This window comes from Pleurodeles waltl, chromosome 1_1, assembly GCF_031143425.1.
Source record: "Pleurodeles waltl isolate 20211129_DDA chromosome 1_1, aPleWal1.hap1.20221129, whole genome shotgun sequence".
In the NCBI taxonomy this organism is placed as follows: domain Eukaryota; kingdom Metazoa; phylum Chordata; class Amphibia; order Caudata; family Salamandridae; genus Pleurodeles; species Pleurodeles waltl.
In genome coordinates, this window is record NC_090436.1 from 241,698,203 (window position 1) to 241,723,177 (window position 24,975).

Genomic DNA, 24,975 nt, shown 5'->3' on the forward strand with positions numbered 1-24,975 from the left:
CACACAGAAAGAGGCAGGGTGCACAATGGCATAGCACATGTTATCTGGATGTATTTGTACATTCCTGTGTTTACACGTTAGCACATTAAAGCCAGGCCTATTGGCTTAGACGCCATGCCCCCTTTAGAAAATAATCCAAAAAACTACATGTCTATTTATATACATGGGCTTCTAATCAGCCTTCTTAACCCATTTGTCTATTGTAAAGTATATTTTACTAAAAGCCATTCAAAAGAAACAAGCACTGACAAAGCCATCAACTCAAAATCTAAAGCCATTGCTATTGTCTGTGTCAGTGGTTGTCATGGTTGTTTTCATTTTGTTTTACTGATGCACTCGAGGTCGTTTTGGCCGAAGCACTTTAAAAGTGCTTTAAACTGTGGGATAAAAGTGCAGAACACTACTTATTAGCTGACCCCATTTAGTCAGAGAAGGGAGTCAAAACAACCTCACAATATAACTGGAAAGACATTGTTTTGTATAATTTGAGTAAAAGTCAATATTTTGAACATTTTGCAAAGCTGTCATTGAGGTAAAATTATAGTTATTTAAAAAGAATATTCAAGAGGACACAAAGTTTATTATGGAATACCATGGAAACAGTAATTTTAATACATAAACTTTAATACACATGTTTTAGAATTTAATGATTTATGAAGTAAAGATGCAGACGACACGAAGGAGAGCCTTCTCTGTGGACACACGTTCTGTGTGCAGCTGAGTAGCTATACAAACACGCACTACTTACAACAGACTACTTGTATGTGTTCCCTGCAAGACCTTTCCACTCCAAAACGTTAATCTACACACTGTCCACTGTGCAGTATTTCTACCTTTATTTTCGAACACTTCATTGCTCCTAACATGCAGAAATTGACCGTCATTTTCCTGCCACTTGATCCCATTTTGATACAGGAAGGTTGGTTCTGGTCCTTAGGACACTGATACGGAAGGAGGCAGAAACACTGTGTCCCTGAAAATACAAGGGCATTACGATTACTTTCAGTGTACACTCTTTAATATTAAACATACGTTTCTTAAATGGCATTCTAGAAGAACTCCATTTAATAATCTTTGGATGCCATATCATACACCAGGAAATTGACACTTGTCATTGCGCAAACACTGGACGTCTAATGAAAATAAAATTATTATGATAAATAGTGAAATGTACCCCTGCAGATCATATTGAAGCTAAGCACATATCGCTGATAACAATAACAATGGAAATATAAATACTAGATACTGGAATTCGAAATATTACAAATTTAAAAAAAAGAAATTAAAAGAGAATGGGCATTGTACTTCTGTGAAAAACGGAGGGTGTCCCATTCACACTCCTTTCTGTACCTTTGACCTTTAAAAAAAGGAAATGGTAGGTGGTGTTCCAAATGGCAGCAGCATCATGGGTTCCATCATCAGAAATGCCTATTTGTGGCACCAAACAGAAAGGTACATGCCATAGGAGGATCTGCTCAAATTATGGCAGCCTGTTGCACTCTCTTTCTGTCAGCTCCTCTCCTGTCTGGCCCCCCTTTAAACCATAGTAGACTCACATAGGCAAATTTTAGAAAATCCCACCATAGATTGGGAGAAATTCCAAGTGCATCACAGACACTTAATGTGTGGTCCTATCACCTTTAACTCTTGCAATTGTTAAAGGATGAATTTTCCTGCTTATCCATTTTGTGTTTTTTAAAGGAAGCTAATAAGATCAGAAAACGACAGAACAGACATAATATATAACTATTATGGGCGGCCAGTTGCTTATGTACTGTCTTCATATGTACTATGTTGTGTTTCGGGTAGTATTATGTTGATCTAATCCACCCTATGTGCATAAAATATGAATTTATTTTTATGTTATTTTGGAAGTATGAGGGAGGAACCCTTGTTTTTAGAAAGTTAGCTGATTTTAACACCTGTATAGAGCTATTGTGGAGGATGCCTTGCTTGCATGAAGTTTTTTTTTTTTTGGAAAATGAATTGTCACTTGATTAATGCTTGTTTTTATCTTGATGCTGCTTTGTGTTTTATCTTTATGCTGTATTCTTTTATCGATCATTTGGATTTCGAAATAAAGAATCGTGATGATGATGATGATGATGATGATGATGATGGCCTGACACTATAATCCCCAGGGCTCACATTTGTGATGCAGTTCTGCGTGCAATCATAGTACGGCAGCCCTGTTGACAAGGTCTTCCTTTCAGAATGGCAAGACGGAGACAAGAACCATTTCAGGTAAATGATGACTGTCGCAAAGCCCAACAACTTAATGTTTAACACGTGGGCTACGTCGGAGTGGTGCATGTCACCAAATTAAAAGTGTTCCTTTAAAATGGGTGAATACTTTTTTCTTTCTAATATCTGTTCTGTTAATTTCATTATATTAGAGTGCAGAAAACATAAGACCTAAGCACAAATATAGAATCAATTGCAATGAGAGAGGCAGGTTTTACATTTAAGAGCTATTATGAATACATTTTACTAATTTTTCAAAGTAAAGGGAAGCAGAAAGAAATATCCATTTACTTGACAAAACATCAAAATACAGCAGATAGCAGATAGATACATTTAGATATATTTACCAGTATTTATTATCCTTGAATATCCACAAATCTCAGAGCTTGTAGGACATTATTTAAACATTACACACACCACGCCTCATTCTGACAATCTTAGTGGTTCCTTAGTGTCACTGACCTTTCAGCATATGGTATGTGAAGGAAAACAATAGGAACTGTGCTGCCAAAGAAGGTAGGCTGAACAGGAAACAAACTACTCACACCATGCACTTAAACGTGAACTGGGCCTGCTTATTCTTTGGTGTTAGTGACGTGACATCAGTGATAAAGAAATACCATCCATATCTTTGCTGATGGAATATGGGGCAGACGGCTGTACTTTCCTCCCAATGTATTCTTCCTACAATGAGTCCAACATAACCCACAAAAAGGTTATGTGTATAATTTAATTTCTGAACTCACCATTATCACTCCTGTGCCACACGGGTGCATAACTATAGTGTGATCTGCACAAATTGCAATTGCAACATGGAGGCAAAGCACCTATTAATCAGTGCCAAGGTTCCCCAATGAGTGAACATGTGCTTAAAAATAAATACACGTTATGTTAAAGCAGCCACATGTACTAAGGAGACGGTAATGTGTAAGATAACATAAACATCAATAATTAATGAGAAACTAAAGACAAATTTTGTTGGGAAAAACACCACATTCCTCAAATTTCCAGGCAAGCAATATGTTTATTACTATTCCAAACTATAGTTGGTCATATATATTAATGTTTAAATTATAAAGAGGGCTGAAAAGAACAACCAGTAATTCACCACAGCACAAAATGTGACTAGTGAGACAAGACAGTGTATTTCCAGTAGAAATTATAATTTCCAGATGCTCTATAGAAAGAAGAGAAGTTAATATACCTATTAACTGATTAAGGAACAGCCTACCAACATGCTTGCGGGTGGAAAACCAGGCTATGGCACAGGATGTCATGGAAACAGTCAGAAGCGAGTAGTTGGAAGCAGTATGCACCTGCTGGGTCCTCACAAAAAAAAAAAAAAATTGGATGTCGGGTGGGATGGAAGATGCCAGTGCAGAAGTGGAAAGTTGATAGAGAGAGCTGGGGTAGGGAGGTAGACAGAGAAGAAAGCAATGCATTTCAATGGAGTGCTAAAAGAGAAATGAAAAACAGTCCTCACGTCAACAGTGAAATTATACAACTTATCCAATCAGATACAATGTAAAGAAGAAATCCCCCATTAAGTTGCAGGAACTTGAGATATACAAGAAAGACATCCAATAATGAGCAACAGGCTCACCCAAAGTCCACTCTATGCTGTCAGTAGGCATCTTACAACAAGGAGGCAAACATACAAGGGCCATTTGGGGTCAAGGTGACACAAAAATCTTTTCTTATGTGATGATAACAAGCTGTTATTGTTAGAAGACTTTACAAGCTATATTTTTGAAACATCATGTGATAAGTTCTGATGCGCCTCAGAGTGTGAATTATATGGCAAAGGAAGGTAAACATTTAGTGGATTGTGAAGAAGGAAGAAGCTAATTTGTTAATGTCTTGTTTTTCTAGACATCAAACACACTTGGTCAGACTTGGTTTTAGATATATTGGTATTACTGCAGCTGCCAGCTATCATGGGTTTCAAATTTGTTTCTAGACAGCTGCCAATGGACACCATTTAACTACATTTTCTGGAACCATGAACAGCAACAGAGTCCATGGATAGCCCATGGAGGTGCAGAGTACATAGGTGTTTAACAAAATGGACGCATGGTAGTAGCGCTCCTGTTGGTCCCAGCCTTCAGCCCCCCCCAAATCTAATAAATTATCCAGCCTCGGAGCACACGCCATAACAACCAAGAGGTGTCTGCTCAGAGGCACCCAAGGCGCTGTTCTGGTGACTCCAAGCCGCTCAGAGATGACGGAGGAGGGTGGGGCCTGCATTCATTGGTGAGGCTGTGGTGTTGAGTGACAGACGCGGCAGGGAATAAGAAAAATAGGTGGTCTGCGGAAACCACGGCCCCCATTCCCTATGCTGGAACAATGACAGCCCCACAGGGCAATAACAGGGGCCTCCACAGATGTGACGCAGTCGGGAGCGAAGACCTACATACAGGGAAAAGGCCGTAAAGGCGGCCACGGACAATGAGGGAGCGCCAACATACAATCCTCTACACCCTGGGGGGGGGGGGCACGGGTTGCTGGGCCGCTTGGTGCCTGTTGTGGCTCTCTGCCCCTGAAAAGAAAGCATACACGCTATCCGACAGCCTGGAGGAGAGGAGAGGCGGGAGTGCCAAGAAAAAGGTGAGCCAGACACAGCCTACCACCAGAGCCCAGGTTTCATCCCAAGCAACGGAAACCCAGTGGAACAAGGTACCCAGGGAGCTCTCTGCTACGGCGAGGGATCGCAAGACCCAGTGAGACACCAGAGTAACTCCAAAGGTCCGGGAAGCAACCCCCCTCAATATCACTGAAGAGAAAAGAAAGATAGCGCATTAGGCTTGTGACCTGCGTCCCTCAATCCTCTATGATACTGCAGAGAGATAATATGCCTGCCACTGAAGCGCTGACACCATTGGGCACTCCAAGGTGAAGACGAAAATCACGGTAAGGAACACATAAATATTGACAACTGGAGGACACGGTGATGGTGAACATGGCTGTGGGCATGAAAGAGGGTAGTAGCCACCGTGACGTATGCAGCCCTCCCCGCCCCCACGGGACTAGCTCTCTATACTCAAGCTGCGCAGCTTGGCCTGTCCGTCGTTGCCACCGTCGGTGACCATGTTCTGCTGCCGACCCCAGACTCTGCTGAAGCATGATGGAGGAGCAAAAATGGGGCACCAGCTCAAGCTCGACAAATTCACCTAGCCCAAAGACGTCGTCGGGCCCCACGGCCAGAGGTACCATGGTCAGAAATGGAGACCACAAATCCAGAGGAAAACACCTTAACGTTAAAGGACATAATGGCGGCTATGCAGGGAGTACGCGGTGCTCTTGAATCCAAGATTGACTCGGTTTCAACTGAAGTAGCGCTACTGAGGGCAGATTTCCACAGTCTGGGTGCCAGAGTAAAGGAGACAGACGTATCTGTGAAGGTGCTCAAAGACAACTCAACATCACTCAAGGAACAAGCATGCAAACTCAAGGCTACAACAGCAACACTAAAGGTGAAAATTGAAGACTTCAAAGGGCAATCCCGCTAAAATAACATTAGAATAATTGGGGTACCTGTGAAAACAGAAGGACCAGGGGTGGACCTATTCGTATAAGAGCTAATCCTGAAACAGTTACAACCACATGGCATCTCGAACTATTTTTCTGTAGAAAGAGTGCATCGAATACCAGGTGCACCCCCAAAACCTGGCACAGCACCTCGCCATAACATAGCGAGGATCTTCAAATATAGAGACTGTAATGTAATACTTCAAACCACAAGGAGTACCCCACCCCTCCACATAGAAAATGCATATGTGAGGTTTTTCCCTAATTTACACTCCGTGAACAGAAACTACGCCACAGCTTCCTTGAGGTCAAAAAAGCCCTCAGAGAGAATTAAGTTAAACACTTAATGCTTTTCCCATCACAGGTCTGGGTAATAGCCCATACAAAACTCACTATTTCTCCTCACTGAAAGAAACATGGGACTGGCTGAAGGGTTGGCAGAGGGTCGGCAAACCGAGACAACAGGGAAGATCAGGGAGGCAGCAAAAAGAAGGCCACTAATCGGGTAATCATAATCTGTTAGACATGGAGCAACGCAAGAGCCTCACCCCACTGGACTCTGGCAAACTCAACCTGATGCACACCAGGAACGTGACTCAGACTAGACTGCACTCATTAACTGGGAACATTGCAGCAGAACGTCAGCCTGTGACAGGCTCAGAATGCCCTCTTTAAACAGAGGAATGATTGTGCCCTGACCGCGGCCGATGGAGTGGTGCCACCTAAAGAAGACCGCACCTTGGTAAAACTGTTTTGGGGACAGGAAGGAGATCATGGGACACTAGAAGCTCCCCCCTTCTTCAGTTTTGTTACTTATGGGCGATAGGCACTCTGCATTATTGGGGTGATGGATAGTGCAAAACCCAAATTGCAGGGAGGGGGGCAGAAATTGTTGGGGATTGTTATTTGTTTAATTTTGTAGTTGCGGTAAAGGCAGGTAATGATTATGCACAGAGTGATGATGCAGGACACTGGTACTATACACTTTCCATGGCTGTCACAGTCCATACCTCTGGTCGCCACAGTCCACACAAGTCCACACATTCTCAACCACTCCCACACACATAAATAAGCTAGTATTGTGCATCCTTTCCTGGAATGTCAACGGACTCAGGGACAAAGTCAAAAGGGGAATGGTCCTACATTACTTCAAAAGACATTCCCCGAATGTGGCCCTCCTGCAGGAGACCCACCTCCTAGGGAATAGATGCCATGCACTAGACAGATGGGGATATAAAATGGTAGCACCTGCTGGCTACACTGTCACCTCTGGGGGGTGGGTATAGTTGTGAAAAAATCATTTCCCCTAGACATCAAACACACTTGGTCAGACAAACTGGGTTGATACATGGCCCACTCCGGGAGCTGGGAGGTAACAGTAATGAATATATTATCAGTGTACATTCCCCCAAGATTACACAACAGCATACTCCCTGAACTGAACACTCTCTTCCTCAGTCTTCCCCCCGAGCGAACTAATATTGGGAGGGGACCTTAACACAACACTCTGTAGCACCACTGATCGACAACCCCCCAAACAGCTGATTCCCCCGAAACAACCTCTGATCAACTTTCTGACCACTCAGGGCTTGATGGATGTGTGGCGAGCCCACTAACCCACTGAACAGCAATTCACGTTTTACTCCACAGCACATAGCAGTCTCTCTCGCATAGACTACCTTATCACGCCAGCCCACCAGCTTGCATGAGGCATCGGACCACTCCTGCCTGTGGATGGTCTATGGCCCATGCAAGGCCAGGGGCCATCGACAGATAGTCCCAAACCCATGGTATCTCAAGATGCAGATGGTAAGTCAACACTGTCAAAATTGACCAAGCACTATTTTGAAGAAAATGTTACCTCAGTTGATTCAGCACAAATGACATGAGAAGCATTTAAATCAGTAATTAAAGGGGTGGGTCTCTCTGTGGTAGTGGGGCAAAAGAAAGAAAAATGGACACAGATGAAGGCCCTAGAATGAGAAATATTATCTCTAGAAACAGGAAACAGATACTACTCATACATATTAGCACTCAATGTAAGTACCAAGACGTGGCGCAGGAGGCAGCCAAAACTCACCACAGAGTGAACCAACATCAATTATATGAAGCTGGAGATAAGGCAGGGAAACTACTGGCCTGGTTAGATAGATGCGAGACAGGACGCCGCTGGGTGGGAGCTATTCAGGCTGAGTCAGGTAAACCAGTTAGTGACAGTGAAGGGATAGAAGAGTCCTTTGCGAGCTACTATGCTGAACATTACACCCCGGGAGTGACAACCACAGAGGACGACTCGTGAGTTTTTAGCAGAAATCCCTCTCCCCTCTCTAACAGCTGATAACAAAGAGACCCTAGACAGAGAGTTCACTACGGATGTGATAGTGGGAGCCAATAGAAACCTGCTATCGGGTAAGGCCATTAAACTGTATAAACTGACAGCTAATACCCTTGCCCTCCACCTTAAAAGGATGTATGAGGAAAGCTTGATGAAAGGGGAACTTCCCCCAGACCAACTCTTGGCCTCCATAGTCGTTATACGAAAGGAAGGGAAACCAGACGACGAATGCAGCTCATATCACCCAATCTTCTTACTTAAGGCGGAGGTCAAGATATCAGCCAAAATGTGGCTTCTCACCCACACTGATAATATTCAGACTGATAGACCCTGACCAACTGGGACTTATATGCCACATCAAAACACAGCACTGAACTTCAGGAGAATGCTTGGAGTGCTCATCAAGCTGAGTCCCTGCAAGATGATGCAGCGATCCTGTCACTCAATGCCCATATGGCCTTTGACTCTGTTGAGTGCCATATACTTATTTCTAGTACTAGTTGTAGTACTAGAGAGACTGGGCTTTAGCCCCCAATTTAGGGTGTTGAATCTGCTCGTTTACTCCTCTTCACTTGCTCAAGTGGTGGTGAATGGTACACGGTCGAGGATATTTACACTTCGACGGGCCACAAGACAGGGATGCCTGCTCTTCCCCCTGCTGTTTGCATTGGCTCTGGAGCCGCTGGCAGTGTGGATGAGCACGGACCCCCAGATCAAAGGGATAAACTGAACGGAGCATTGGGAGGACAGAATATCACTGTACCCAGATGACATACTGCTTTATGTCATAATACCCCTCCACCTCCCTCACTCCTATATTGCACATTCTGTCCCTGTTTGGGCAGTATTCTGGTTCTGTAATAAAGTGGACAATGCCCATTTTTTATATCCTTAAGGGTGACACTCCCCGTCTCCCCTGGGACTGCTCCACTGAAATAAAAACTAACGTTTTTAAATACTTAGGCATCTATGTGACGACAAAGCCTACCAGTTACTACTCACATAACTTGCTCCCCCTCCTTACTCGGCCTAAACTAGACATTCTGCATTGGAGAACACTGCCACAGTAATTATTGAGCAGAGCTGTCCTATTCAAAATTATGACCTTGTCTCGGTTCTTATAATTCCTACACAACACACCATATCAGGTCCCTCCACCCTCTTACAATGCAATAGACAGTGAGCTGCGGACCCTCCTATGAAGTGGAGGACAGGTTCGAATTGCCTTGACCAAGTTGACCATGGGGTGGTATGACAGACGGATCGCACTTCCTGACCTAAAGAAATACCATTGGGCTGCACAGTCGACAACAATAAATTACTGGATGCACACGCCCCAAGACGACCCAGCATATTGGATAGACAGACAACTACTACATCCGGAAGGGTACTTGAGAGCCCTCTTTTATCCCCCCCAGATCAACTCACAATCTCGGCCCCATGTCGGTAACCATCGGCTATTAGCACGCTACACTTAGAGCACTGGGTTGGTAGGGAAGACTAACTTAAGCCACCCCCCTGGGATTCCAAGGTATTACCCGGATTCACAAAGTGGGACCTCATTGGGATATCAAAAATCGGGGACCTTTGGCCACACAATGATATCAAGACCTCTAGCACCCTGCAAGAGGAGTACGAGTAGGAGAGGAGTAGCTCCCTCAGAGTATTACCAATACCTCCAGGTGCAGCACGCATTACACTCAGCACTATTAGAAGAATGCTTACATAAAATCGTCATCTCCCTCACGTATAAAACAATATTGAATAACTCCCGGGACACACAAACACCTTAAACTCCAGTGGGAGAGGGATGTGGGCAGCCTGGTAGACGAGGTGTAGAAAGCACTGGCTTCCCAAGGGAGGTGGGAATCCACTTCAGGTTTCATTTGGTACAACTGAAAGTTCTTCACAGAACATACCTATCATGTACACTTAGGTCCAAAATGGGCAAGTCACCAGACAGCTTGTGCCTCATGGGATGCGGGCTGGAGGGGTCCTTTATACACATTCTCTGAGAATGCCTGGAAATAGGACAATACTGGTCCTTGGTTATTATATGCTTAAATAACCTCTTTGAGGAGGAACTGTCTCCATCAATTAAATAGTGTCTATTAAATATATGGGAACCTATGTATCTTAAAAGATCTGAGATTCTGTTGATAACATTGGGCATAGTGGTTGCTGAGAGAAATATTGCCAGTTTATGAGGATCTCTGGAAGCACCAGTGTTGAGAGACTGGAAGCGGTACATGGACTGGTGTATGCTGGCAGAGAAGGTAACATATGTAGGTCGGGGTGCCCAAAGAAATGGACAAAAGTGTGAGGGAGATGGAGTGAATATAGTGACGGCGTATGCACACCACCCCCACACAATTCTACCATGCCTCTGCCTGGTAGGGACAATATGCCCACGAATCAAACCTTATTGGAACTAAAACCGGGTATGCAACCCCTATTGAATGATGGGAGCGTGAAGTGCACAGTTTTGTCTTGTTTGTGCTGCTCTGTGCCGTGCAATATTTGACATTTATCATGTATTCTAACCAGGTTTCTAATCAAAATATTTTTTATTAAAAAAGGCGTTGAACATGATGGAGGAGAGATCTAGCTAACTATCCAAAATCAGGCAAAAGTATTTTGTCAGGAGTGCCTGAAATTAGGGTATTTTGTGTTTGCGTGATGCTGGGACATTACGCCTACTTACACAAAATGGAAATTCATCATTTCGAGCTGTCCTTTAGCGCAAACTGTGTCCCTGCATTAAATTTTGTTGCAAGGATGCATTGAAACAAAAGCACTGCAAACGACAACCGCTCACTTTCCTTTTTGTTGTTCTGTTGTTCCCCTCTGTTTGAGGTAAATTGTTACCACAAATAGTATGTAATTATGTGAAGATGCATAATGGCGTAATTTCAGGAATTTTGCAGAATATGTGTAATATAAAATACCTGAAATTATGAGAATTATTCTGGCGTAATTTAAAGTTCGCCCAAGCTTACTTTTCTTTTCAAGGTCTCCTTTTTCTCTTTGCTATGTATGTACAAGCGTCACTGTGGTACTTTTCAAGTTAATAAAATTCCTGTGCCCTTCCCAGCTGTCCTTCCTGGGCTGAAAAGAGTCATATTCCTCATACCAGAGTCTTCCTGCCAAAACGCGTATGCCAATTTTTCTTCTCTGGAACCAGGTTTCACACCACATTAAAGGGAAACACTGATAGGGACTAGCTGCTGGCAAGCTACTGCTAATTAGTGTACTGGAAGTTTTAAAAGGTCACATTTCCTAGATATATATTTAAAATTGAACATCATCACTGAAAAATAGTGTTTGAATTATCCAAGTAGCTTGTTCCAAACCAGAGATGGCAGAGGAATGATTTTATTATGAACTTTAGTTTTTCTCATAGGACAGCTAATGTCTTTTTATAGTGAAAATAGATTTTGGGGGCTAGTCACTGTAGGTACCTCACAAACACTACATTCTTGCATGCACAACTTTTAAATACTAGGTACCTACCTTGTTCGCCACAAGGCCTAAGTAGGGGTGATTCACTTCCTATTTAGAAGGAGGGTTCTTTCATTTCAAAAATAGATATTTTTACTGGTTTGTCTGCAGGTTTAGAAGAGTTAAGGCTGCACAGATAGTCAAGAAATGGCATTTATTTTTTTGTGCCATTTGTTCATTTTTTGGCACCATAAACTATTGTATTGGAAAGTTAAATAAGGATTAGCCAATTTTAACATGTTTTAGCATAAACAGCAGGGAATCAGCAGCAGTGTTCCAGTGTGCAGAGATTCAAAAATCCCAAAAATAAAAATAGGGGTGACCGCGCAATTACGAACAGTGACCACCCAAGTCTATGTCACAATATTGGGTGATTACAAAATACCATAACAAGAATATTGACTCATACAATATAATGCCAGTGCATAGGTATAGGTAAGTATAGATTTACCATTCTACACTTTACACCCATGTACCACATAATTATGTGCTGTACATATATGTATGGACAGGGAGCTACCTCCTGGTAGTGGTGACCTACCAGTATCTCCTGAGCTACCTGTTAGAGACGCCTGATCTGCTTGCAATATCAATTAATGTGTTCCTTTTAAATTGCATTTAATTGAACAGAAATATATACCAAATACACGGAAGCATACTGCTGATTACTCATAAACATCATTCAGGTTTTCATATCAACAACTTAATTAATTCTTAATTAATTTCTCCTGAAAATCTAAGCTAATTTTCATAGAGGCCCATGAGTGGTTAGTAAGAGACTTGGCTGCACTCAGACTCTAAGGCCCTTAACATTACATTACAAAATGTAACCCATTACAAATAAAGGGCTACATTTGATCTTAGTGTAAAACAAGAGTTTGCACAGGACCTGGAATTATTAGTCGTATGATAATTATAACAACACTGATAAATTTCAGCAGGTCTAACCTGCTGAAAGGGATCAAGGGAAAATGCCCATAAAAAGGGCAAAATTGGGAATTTGTTATGTTTAAACAGATTATGCATACAATGCTTCATTTCAGTGTTGGAAACTCTGAATAGGAGGTGTTGGAAATATCCCTTACTGCAGGGTTATCCACAAACATTTTGCCTTTCTCTTCTATTTTTGTTGGCTCTAGGACTCTGGGCACTTTACCACTGCTAATCTGCAGCTTTGATTGTGCCACCCACATAAGTAGCCTTTCAGACTTGCTTCAGGCGTGCCACTGCAGTGCCCGGACCACAGTTTACTGCTGCATTGACTTGGTCGTTAAAACTACTGGCAAAAGCCTAAACTCCCTTTTTACTGCACCTAAGACACCCCTAAGGTAAGCCCTTGGTAGCCTTTTGAGTGGGGTGCTCTGTATCTAAACGGTAGGACATATATTTTTATGTTTTACATGTCCTGGTAGTGTCAAACAGCCTACTTCGTTTCTCACTACTGTGAAGGTTGCTCCTCTCATAGGTTAGAACTAGGAATTTCCTTATGTTAGACTTTTCATCCTTGGCGTGGTCTCCCTTAACTTTTTGACTTTGTTCCCCATGTTGTTGATGTGTGCTGGACTCTGATTTTGCTGTTTTTGTTACTCTGGGCACTTTACCACTGCTAACCAGTGCTAAAGTGCAAGTACTCCTTTACAAAATGTGTATGTAATTGGTTTATCCATGATTGGCATATTTGGTTTACTAGTAAGTCCATAGTAAAGTGCACTAGAGGTGCCAGGGCCTGTAAATCAAATGCTACTAGTGGGCCTGCAGCACTGGTTGTGCCACCCACATAAGTAGCTCTGTAATCATGTCTCAGACCTGCCACTGCAGTGTTTGTGTGTGCAGTTTTAACTGTAAATTCGACTTGACAAGTGTACCCACTTGCCAGGCCTAAACCTTCCCTTTTCTTACATGTCAGACACCCCTAAGGTAGGCTCTAGGTAGCCCAAAGGGCAGGGTGCAGTGTATGGTTAAGGTAGGACATACAGTAATGTGTTTTATATGCCCTGACAGTGAAATATTGCTAAATTCGTTTTTCACTGTTGCAAGGCCTGTCCCTCTCATAGGTTAACATGGGGGCTACCTTTAAATCTGATTAAAGTGTAGATTCCCTTTGGGAGCGGATGGACATGTGGAGTTTGGTGTCTCTGAGCTCACAATTTTAAAATACATCTTTTAGTAAAGTTGATTTGAGATTGTGTGTTAGAAAATGCCACTTTTAGAAAGTGAACATTTTCTTGCTTATACCATTTCTGTGACTGCTTGTTTGTGGATTCCCTGTCTGGGTCAGTTTGACATTTGGGCTGGTTGCACCTCACACTAGACACAAAGGGAGCTGGGGTGTAGCCTGCATATCCTTATGACCCATTTGTGCTATGAGGGAGGGGAGGAGTGGTCACTCACACCTGAAATGGCTGTGCCTGCCCTCACACAATGCAGTCTCCGACCCCCTGGTGAGTGTCTGGGGCCTGGCCTGGGCAAGGCAGGATTTCACATTCAAAAGAGACTTTACTTTGAAGTAGGCCTACTTCAAAGGAGAAATTGGGTATAAGAAAGGCACCCAAAACCACAGACTTTAGAACCACTTCTGGAAACAAGAGGAACCTCTGCCTGGAGAAGAGCTGAAGAACTGAGGAAGAAGAGCTGCCCTGCTTGTGGCTGTGCTTTGTGGAGCTATCCTGCAGTTGCAAGCTTCTGCCAGAGTAAGAGGGCAAAGACTGGACTTAGTGTGCCTTCCATCTTGAGAAGAAATCTCCAAGGGCTTGATTGAGAGCTTGAATCCTGTTGTTTGAAGTCTCAGGGACAGCAAAGAACCCTGAAAGGAGAAGCTGGCAGCCTAAGAGGAAGAAATCCATGCACAGAGCACCATGCGGGGAAAAGATCAACGCAACTCCGATCTGAAGCTGAGGAAACAACGCGCTGCCAGCTCTGCGGCTGAAAATCGCCACTCGCCGAAAATGCGACCGAAGAATCGATGCACGGAACAGAAAAAACTACGTATAGCATTGCTGACAGAGGCTGGGAGATCGCAAACCATGCTGCGTTGTTTTTGAATCATCGTGCGGCTGAAATTCTGACGCAAAGCATCATTGTTCGTGCAAAAACAATGCAAGGCCTGCCTGAACCCGTGTGGGGACTGAATCGACGCATCGCTCTCCTGCGGAGAGAAGAACCGACAAACACTGACTCGACAGAAGGGGGAAACGACGCAAGGTTTCGCTCGTGAGTGATATCGACGTATCACAAGCCCTTTTTGACGCACAACCCACGCTGCGTGTTTTTTAAATGATTGTGCAGCTGGATATCTGACGCAAACCATCGTTGCAAACCTACTGCTCTTCCAAGCTACCAAGGGGGTAAGCAGGGGTTAGCTGAGGGTGATTCTCTTTTACCCTGACTAGAGTTAGGGTCCTTGCTTAAACAAGGGGTAACCTGACTGTCAACCAAAGACCCCATTTCTAACACCTTATATATGTTTAAATGGTAATTTCTGATCTGGAAGGAGTAGCATGGGCATGTTTGGTATATTTGGAATGGTAGTGAGAAATTCTGCTTACTTGTTTGGTTGGATTTTACATTACTATTTTAGAAGTGCCACTTTTAGAAAGAGGGCATTTCTCTGTACTAATAACTCTAGGGTTTTGCAGCCTGACTCAAATCCCCATCTCGGGCAGAGTGACAGCTACCCTTTGTGCATACTTTCCAGATAGCCACAACACAGGAGGGGCTAGGTGTGACAGGAGAGAAATCTGCATCCATCTGCATACTGATAATCTTTCTGGCCTGGGAGAGAGGGAGGCAGAGCACACTTACATTTGTACAGGCTTTGTCCCTGCCTCAAACAATGGGCTGATTTACTCTCTGCTGATGTCCGGAGCCAGGGCTTGGGCAAAAGAGGTTGGGTTACACTTGAAAGGGATCCTTTGAAGTCACCCTCTGAACAACAACATTTTTTAGTATAAGTACAAGGTCTCTACTGGAGAGTACTTTTGGAAATGGGACTGAGACTCTGTCAGAAGGACTGCTGCGCTGAACAAAATGACTCATCTGGACTGCTCTTGCTCTTCTGTTGTTGCCCTGCTGCCTGCTGTTTGTTGGGTGGAACAAAGGATTCACTGGATTGCTTTTCTGCTTGTTGTCCTGCTGGCATCTGCTCTTTCACTGTGGGGGTTTCCAGGGACTATTGGACTTCTAGAAGGAACTGCCATTGTTTGCCCTGATGTGCTAGCCTGATATGCCCACCTAAGTGTTCTCTCCGGGCTTGGTGGCCTGCCCTGTGCATCTCATATCAGCACTTGGGAAGCGCAGTTTATGGTCCCATACTTTCATTGCTAGAGTGTGCTGGGCGCTTTATGGTCCCAGAGAATGTGAGGAGTCCTCCATCTCCCCTACTAAGCTTGCTTTACTGCTCTTGCACTACGGTTTAGTGCTCCTATACACTCCCAGAGCTCTCTGTTCTGGTCGCCACAAAGGACTTGTGTTCTTCACTGCTAGGCGCAGCCCAAGCCCCAAAAGCGTGCCTCTGTCAACTACCACTTCTGGATCACCGGGACAACTCCATGCCGCACCTGCTTGATTCTGAAGGAAGAGGAGACCTCACTTGGAAGCCAACGCTCTCTCCAAAGGCATCCCATGTTTGCTGTGCCTACAGAGGTCCTGGCATTCCACAGCACCTCGCCTTCTCCCGAAGGGCAGTGCTGATTCCCCCAGGAGCGGCCCAAACATCCCTGACATGCCCATCTGGGCCACCTCCAGTATTGCAGCAGAGACTCAATGAGCCCCTGATCACGAGGCTGCCAACTCGGATTGCCCCAACGACCCTCTGCGATCCCAATTCCCCCTCCCCGCAGTTATGCCTCACCACCACAGGGATTATTTTTGCCACCTGGTTAACGGTGATCTGGTGAAGGGCACCCGCATAGCTGAATTCAAGAATGGCGCCAGGTAGGAGCCACCACAGGAAAGGTACTGATTCCCTGCAGCTGCACCGCACAATCGCGGGCAGCTGGGTTCAGGAGTTGGCTTGATTTTTTTCACCTATCGCCATTTATTTTTACATTCCCTTCATAGGTTGTGAGCTTTCCGGCCTCAGAGGGACCTGTGGTGCATGCCGGCTGAGGTCTGCTTATCTCTGCATGCTTGATCGCTCTCCTTGTACTGAGCAGGCCAGGAGGACGTCTCACATGCCTGGGCTCAAGCCTGGAGAAAATACACTTACCTCACATCAGTGCCTACTCCTTGCTTTGTGTGGCCATGGAGTTCCCACCACCAGCGGCATAGTTCTGGGGTTGACGGTTTAAGCATTACCATAAAGACAGTACTAAGGGCGTCTAGGCTTTTGCGCTCTATGCATTGGGCATGTTCTAAGGGAACCCACAAAAATTACCATAACCAGCATAATAGGAGCCGCAGTGCTTTTGTGACCCCATTATATGGTGGTGAGGCATTTGGTGTTCCTCTCCTGACTGCCATCATGCACAGGGGAGTTATGACTCATGCCTACTGTGGAAAATATTCATGGTTTATGGATTCATAATAGTACCTGGTGGCAAATGGACATGCTAGAGTAAACGTGTCATATGTGTAGATTCTAACTAACCTAACATCTGCATTTCATGCCATGATGACTTGTTCTGTATTGTTCTGAGTACCGACAATGTCAGGTTAAACAGCACTACCTAAAATGCACCATATGTATAACTTATGTCATGTTTGTTCTATAGTATTGTGTGGAGTCTCTTTTGTAGTGTATTTATTGTGTCACAGGTGTAATTGTGTTGCACAAATGCTTTACACATTGCCTCTGCAGATAAGCCTGGCTGCTCTGTGCCAAGCTACCGGGGGTGAGCACAGGTTATCTTTGGTGTGTAAATGACTTGCCTTCACTACAGTGGTGAGTTCTGCCTGGCTTAGGTGTCTACACCAGCAAACCACAAACCCCATTTCTAACAGAAGGCATTTAAAACCTTGGGTAAATACTACCTCACCCTATGGCCAATTTGTAATAAAGGCCAAGTTACTGATCTGCAGGAAAGTGCTATTTTATCTTTAAACTATCCAGAAATCAAACTGTTCAGTCAATTATGGGTGTTCAGTCAATTAGGGGTCCTATGACAGAGAATGTTTAAAGAACAATTAAAGTACTTTCAGTCTTACAGTCAACGCCTATATATAGTGAGTTGAAAAGAGGAAATCTGCAGACTGGCTAACGTTTAAAGTGCAGAACAATAACATGGCTCTACGGTACTTTGCTTACGGTGTGGAGACTGCAGTGCTACCACATAACTTTGTTGCTACTTTAGCCATTATTGGGTCACTCAGGTATAACCGACCACAGAGATGGCAAATCAATTCTCTCCCTCATCAACAGGGAGCTATAAATCTTAGGAAGGACCAGTAAGCCTGTAACAATGCATGTACAGGGAGGCAGATATAGGGACCAACAGTAGCCTTAACCCTTTTGGAAGTGGATCTTTTTATCTTTTTAAAGTTCCTTCCAAAGCTCTGAAATGACATTTTGTTCCAGAACATACTGACTCTTTCCCTTCTACTAGTCCAAATGGACTCACAATGTCAGGTCACTAAGAATCATATGTTTTAACACCCTTAAGATCACTTACATTTGTGTTTATATGACATGTAAAAGGCGATTAAGGCCTTTGACGTTCCCACTTCTGCAAGAAAGTCCACTAGCAAGGTAAATATGAAGTAGACCAAGGATGCAATGTGTTGTCCCCATGTTCCTGCAACATCTGCACTAACCTATTAATAGACAAAATGTCCCACTATTTTCCAATAGTATTCCTGGTTCGCTGTAGGAGAGCTTCTGCAAGCTCATGGTTAAATGCGCAAAAAGAATGTACACAATTTGAAGATAAATTTAACTCAAACCCATTTTAGGAATAAAGAACATGGGAAAAACAATAATAATTAGACATATCCGAAACCATTTGGAGCGAAAAGTATTCATAATACCTCAACAGTGCTAGGGTGCCCAGAAAGTCAGAATTGGAGTTTGACTGATTAGTCAAGAGGTGCATTCAAATTTATTGCAGTAGGAACTTGTTTATTGATGTAATTGTTTAGTGTAATAAGGTTCAGGATTTGTGCTGAGCTTGCTAGAGTAGGAGCGGAACAAATGTATGGTAATAGATGTGCTTTCTGTAAAAAGTTACTTCATTTAGTTTTTCAGAGAAAAGCTCTCTACTGCCAACCCTTCGCAGATGGAATCTCACATAAACATTATGCTTATGAGCACTGGAAATGTTTAGGGGGTGAAGGAGCGTTTTAAAATAATGCAAATTAATGCACAGAATTAACATTTATGCCTTAGACGAAAATACAATGACTTTTGAGACAAGTGAAGAGCAGTAGGCAGACACATTTATACGTATGAAACGCTAATACTGCAGTTTGCAACGTTGACCTAGGTTAGAAATGTGAAATGTTAAACTTTCGATAAAGCTAACATACTGTGAAAATGATAATGTAATACAAAAAAAGTTAGTTTTAACCTTCCCATCAGCATATTTTCCTAAGACTATACTAACATATTAAAATATTTTAGTTAATTTCGTCAAAATGTTCCAAAGGATAGAATGGTTAAGTCTAAGAATCAATAGGTTGCCTGTGATTTAATAAAATGATGTAAAAGCCTAACCATGGACTGAAGTATTCCTCAAGCAGAGTCACTGGTACGACACCTCACTAAAGAATATAAAATATTGATAAAAATGATCTGTTTAAATGTTGTTGTCTATGGACTATTGTTTATACAGTGAGATGACAACAAACTTTTCCTGTGCCCATTAAGACCAGTCGCAGCTCGCAAGGGCTACAGGGGGCGGGGCAGCGTGCGGGGTGAGGGGAATATTAATAAAATATATATATATTTTAAACTTACCTGCACGCTGCACCACCGATCATCCATCTCCTCAGCAGCAGGCAGGCACAGGCTTCCAGCCTGCCCTGTGGCCAATCCTGACGCTGCTCAGAGCAGACTGGGAACCTGTGCCTGCTCTCTCCAGCCAGGCAACACAGTGCCGGGCTGGAGAGTGTACAGTGCGCATGTGTGTTTGGCCGGCTCGAGATGACCGGCCAAACACACATGTGCACTGAGGAGAGTGCACAGTGCACTCTCCTCAGTGCTTGTCATCCCCGGTGCCCCGCCCCTTTGACAACGAAAGGATAATAAACCCAGTTTATTATCCTTTAGTTGTTAAAGGATTTGCGGTGGTTGCTGCTGGCGAGGGGGCGGCACTCCTCTGCCATAGCGGAGGAGCTGCCGCTGATGAAGACACTGTTTGCTGATTGGCTGACATGAAGAAGAAGATGATACATGTTGCAAAAGTATAGAAGTAATGTTTTTATGTTAGGACACGTTTCTCAAACATTCTGTGAGACTCTTGCTTGATCATTCTTTCCCAAGCCCGCTACAGGAGTTATTCTCTGTGCACATTCTGTCAGCTGATTGAATCTTTGCTGCTCTGAGACTACTGAGTTTCATGAACTTTTCTTTATGAGAAGTTCTGCTTTGATTGATATATGAGATTTGATTCTGAAGCTTTATGCTTTAACCTCTCTATGTGCAGCTCTTTATGGGTTCTGACTGACACCTTTTTCTCTCCCTTCCCAATTCCATCCTGAGATTTATACTAGGGAATTTTTCCTTTATGCAACCTGCTGAATGCATTTGTTCTGATATCAATTGATATTATGATTTATAAATTACTGGTTTGAGACTGATGACTTCTCATGCTGATACAATAAATATTAATCAACTAAAAATATTTGTAAATAAAGCTTTTGAACACACACCAACTCTTGTTAATGACTGAAAACCAATAATTGGAATTGTGATGACTAACTGATTGATTGTAGTTCCATGTTAATCTCTGCGGCCAAGGTGTATCAGTCTGTGACACAGCACCAGTTCAACATGAAGATACAAAACAAAACTGAGATGGATATTGCGTTTACGGTTCTGGATATTGTTTTTAAGATGTTGTGCCAGGGACAGGAATCCTTTCCGAGGCTGTGTACTAAATGCTTACTGTGAGTTGTCAAGTTAATTTGAAGACACACCTGAGCATTTTTCCCAGTCATGGCACTCATCATAGCCACAAGGTTCTTTCTTTGTGCTGCTTGCAGACAGGGCGGCTCTGTCAATGGCCCAGGCCAAGTTTATGTCTTTGCAGGGGCCGGAATGCAGAAAGTGAATTTTCAGTTCCATACATTTGTCAGCTAAATATGCACAGCTTGAGGTAGTAAAGTAATTTTCAGAGCCGGCATCAAACACGCACACTTCTTCAGAATATGAACTGCAAAAAAACAAAAGAAACAAAAACAATTTTTTTCCACTGAAAATGGTTCGCAGCTTCAAGAGCCTGCTAAAAGCATTCCACAGCCACCAAAACTCCAGGTAAAACTGGTGCTTTTCAATGGCTGCTATCAATTAATTTTGTTTTCTTTTTAACCCGCCAGGTGATCTTAGACACAGTGTACTTTCCACATATTTCAACTACCTTAAGTATGAACATTTTAATATAGACAGCAATATTTCAAAAGAAGATACATTCAGACTAAAAGCACTGCCATTTCTTGTAACAGTATGATTTGTGGAAATTTTTTGAACAATTATTTAATATGCAAATGCAAATCAAGGCAATAATTGAGGTGCCATTGTGCTGAAATAGGTGTTATTACATATGTTTAATAACCTTACAATTCAATGCAGATAAAAGCTCCATTGCTTGCCCTTATGGAAATCATACACATATAGATATGCAACTTTACTAGAGTCGACCTGAATTCCTTAGAAGGTAATCACACAAGTTCCATATATTTTCTTGTTGCTCTGTTTCATGTGAGAAAGTGTGAGATTGTGTGAGTGTGAAATTTATAAGGGGATAAATGGGCAAAATATCTATGGAGCACACATATTTCATACCTTCATGTTGTACTATCACATTTGAAGACAGGACCATGTATCAGAGCACTCTAAAGAAATGAATAACCTAAGAGGCGAAGTGCTGTTAGGAAGACGTTAAGGCCACAGCTGCTGACTTTGGAAAGGGGGAACCAGGTTTGAATCTTTGCATCATCTCAAGATCCTGTGATTCTGGGCAAATAACTTAGGGCCTCTTTACGACTTTGGCGGTTGGAATACTCTGACCGCCAAAGCTGCGGGGAGGGGGCATCCGTCATATCGGCTGCCTTTCATCCAGTCGTATTTCAATGTTTCCGCCGGTTAGACCGGTGAGAACAGTGCTAAGGTATTGGCCTTGGCTCCTTTATGGGAGCCGAGGCCAATACTGTAGCTCACCAGCACCCTTGGAATGCCCACTGTCTGCAAAGCAAAGCAGACAGTGTGCATTCCGAGGGTAGGGGACAGGGGGTCCCTGTACTGCCCATGCCATGGGCATGGACAGTGCAGGTCCCCCCTTTGGCCCTCTGCACTGTGTTTCTACCAGGCTTTCTATGTCAGGGTACCCCTCATGGAAAGGCTGGTGGAAACAGGAGTTGTGATCAGCATGGTGGTGCCGAGTTCAGTGCTGCCGTGGCTGACCACGAATCTGCCAGCCATCAGCCTGTCGGGAGCCTTGTTCCTGGTGTTGACAGCAGTCCGGTCTTAATGTGGCAGTTGGACCTCTTGGAGTGCGGCGGTCCAATCATCACGGCAGGGTTGGCAGTCTCAAGACCGCCAGCCTCGTAATGAGAGCCTTAATCTTTCCTTGCCAAAATACAGAATGAAAGTGTTCTTGTGGAACGTAACTGGTGCTGATGTAAAATGCTTGAATACCTTCAGGATGAGTTTGCGCTATTTATATATTTTTAAAACTGGTCAGTTTCCCAAATAAATACAAATCTTCAAGGACCAATACATTGAACATTGCCTTAACACATGAGACCCTTGGAAGAAACAGTCACGAAGCACAAATATTATTGGGATGAGAGTTGGCTGTATCTGCAAAAAGGGGAGCTACAGAGAGAAATACTACATGGGTGTCCTCCACTCAAAACAGTTATCCAACAAAAAGCCCTTGGTATATCTCAAACCACTCTATTTCTATCTTTATGGGGAACCCCTACTAATATCCTAGTCAGTGACAGTTCTAGTATTTATATAAGAACATCACCAGTGTGTGAGTGCAATTGCAAAAAGGCAGGTCCTGTGCCATAGGGACATCATTTGGAAAATACATTTTTAACAACAAGATATAAATAAAAAAGTATAGAAAGTGCCTCAGGTAAGAAACCACCATTGTGCAATTGTCTGTTACGCCGCAGGTTGGTTATCTTTTTGGTGTGTTAGGCCTGCCGTGGAATATTTGTTCACCAGCATTGTCCAACTCTTGCACAGAGGCAGGGTCGGACAGCCTGAGGTCAGGCCGCAGATCTTGCTGTGGTTGCAGTGTGCTTTGCCTTTGCGTCGCGGGTGACCACTATGACGCATATATAATACTTATCTGTTTTCTTGGCTTTTAGCTGTCCGCCCTTTTGGTCATGGGGGCCATGCTTTCTTGGTCCCAGAGTGCTTGTCTATCCTACCATGCACTGCTCTTTCCTTTTACTAGTACCTTTCCAAGATGGTGTTTCTCCTATTTGTCCTATGATACTCTCCTAAGTTAATATGGTGTTTTTCCTTTTCCTGTTTGTTCACTTACTGTTTTATCGGTATATAAGGGGCTTGAGTTTCTTTTTTCTTTGCATTGCAACACTCTGGTTTGGTGGTCCTTGCTCCAGTTTGTTTCAGCTGTGGATTGCTTCCTGATGTTCCAGTTCTTGGCGTCCTGAGTTCTACTGTGCCTTTTCTGATTTTCTGGAGCTTCTTACTGGAGGTTTTTCCCTGGTGGTTTTTCCCTCTAGAGCTCCTTCTGGAGGGCATGGACTGCTGGGGCTTTCATCTTGCCAGCAGCATTGTGGCTACCGGAAGGGGTCGACCTTACTTTGGTCAGACCAGGACGTACAAGATCCGAAGCCGTACTCCACCTACATCTGACAGAGGCAGGAAGGAAAAGGTGAATTGTGACATTGTCAGGTTCTCAGCAAATTGCTGACTTTATCATCATTGGTAACATTCCTATACAGATGGAGGAACTAACGCCCGAACAAGATCAGAAAAAGTCCTCAGTTTTGGAAATTGGCCATCAGAGCACTTTTAGCACCACAAACAAGGGTCCAGTAGAGGCTGTAGACCTCTTGGGCATTCAGGACTCACTCAGGCTAGGTCCAGGTACGGGTTTAAGATGGTGGGAGTCTGTTATGTCCCTGTGTTTCTTAAGAGGAGGCCAGCAAACTAGCCATTGGAGTCACTTCTGGAAAGTTCTGGGTGCAGGTGAAGATGCTGGACTCAACAGCAGGGCTGGCCTCTGAGGGTTCAAGGTAGACTCCAAGTATCAAAGCAGTCCTTGTAGATATAGCAGCAGTCTGGCAGAGTACACAGCAGGTCACAGCAGCAGGCAGTCGTCTGATAGTCCTTCCACTGTTCCAGTAGTGTACTGAAGAGCGGGTCTGAGAGCCCTATTTTTATTCCCTGGTGCTCTGCTCCTAGAAGAAGGGAGACATTTCCAGAAAGGTTCTTTGAAGTTCAAGGAGTTTCCTGCCTGCCCTGCCCTGGCTCCTAGCTGGCTGCACTGATAACACAGAGTTGTTAAGCCTCTTGTGTGGTGACAGAGCACAACCTATTCAGGTGTAGTGGGGCTGGCTCAGCTCCGCCCCTCCACTTCCATCCTGCCAGTGGAAAGGCCATTCTAACTCTGCTAATCCCACTATTGTGTGACTGTCTCGGCTGAATTCACAAAGTCTGAACTGTCAGTTGCACCCAGTCATGTGACCTAAGGCAGGATGCAGACGCAGAGGGATAAGGGCGAGAAAATGAAAAATTCCTAAAAGTGTCATTTCCAAACTTGAAATGAGAAAGTCAACTTTACAATAAAAGAGGGTTTATCGTTCCAAGTTCAAAAAACAACTACAGACGCGGCGACGGCCACCAGAAGACCGTTGATGCGGCTACCAGCCATACATCATAATATGACCACAGCTGGATTTCCGCCGCAAGAATGGTGCAAATCCAGCTGTGACCATACCGGCGGATGGTGGTGAGTTGGCTCTGCTGCCAGCAGCAGTGCCACGCCAGTAGACCGCCACCGGCCGTATTATGAGAAATAATATGGCCTGGCAGTGTTCTGCTGGCGACGCTGCTGCTGGCAGCAGTGCCCTGTCCCGTCTCCTGCCGGAGGACCCCCTGGACACAGGTAAGTGGGTGCTCTGACAGGGGAGGGGGCAGGAGGGTGGGGGGTGCTATGTGTGTGTGTGGGGGTGTGTGTATGTCTGTGCATGCGTGTATGTGGGTGTGTGTTGTGTGTGCATGTCTGGGG

At 43.9% G+C, this 24,975-nt stretch overlaps 1 protein-coding gene across 1 annotated transcript in view; it reads right to left on the minus strand.

Moving 5' to 3' along the window:
• Positions 1-248: 248 nt before the first annotated feature.
• Positions 249-24,975, minus strand: part of LOC138283501 (complement component C6-like) — a 662,914-nt gene continuing 638,187 nt past the window's right edge. The window contains exons 17-18 of the mRNA XM_069221442.1: positions 20,681-20,916; positions 249-973 (exon numbers count right to left, since the gene is read on the minus strand). Of these exons, the coding sequence (XP_069077543.1) occupies positions 798-973; positions 20,681-20,916 (412 nt within the window). The 3' untranslated portion in view covers positions 249-797. The remainder of the gene's footprint in view (positions 974-20,680; positions 20,917-24,975) is intronic.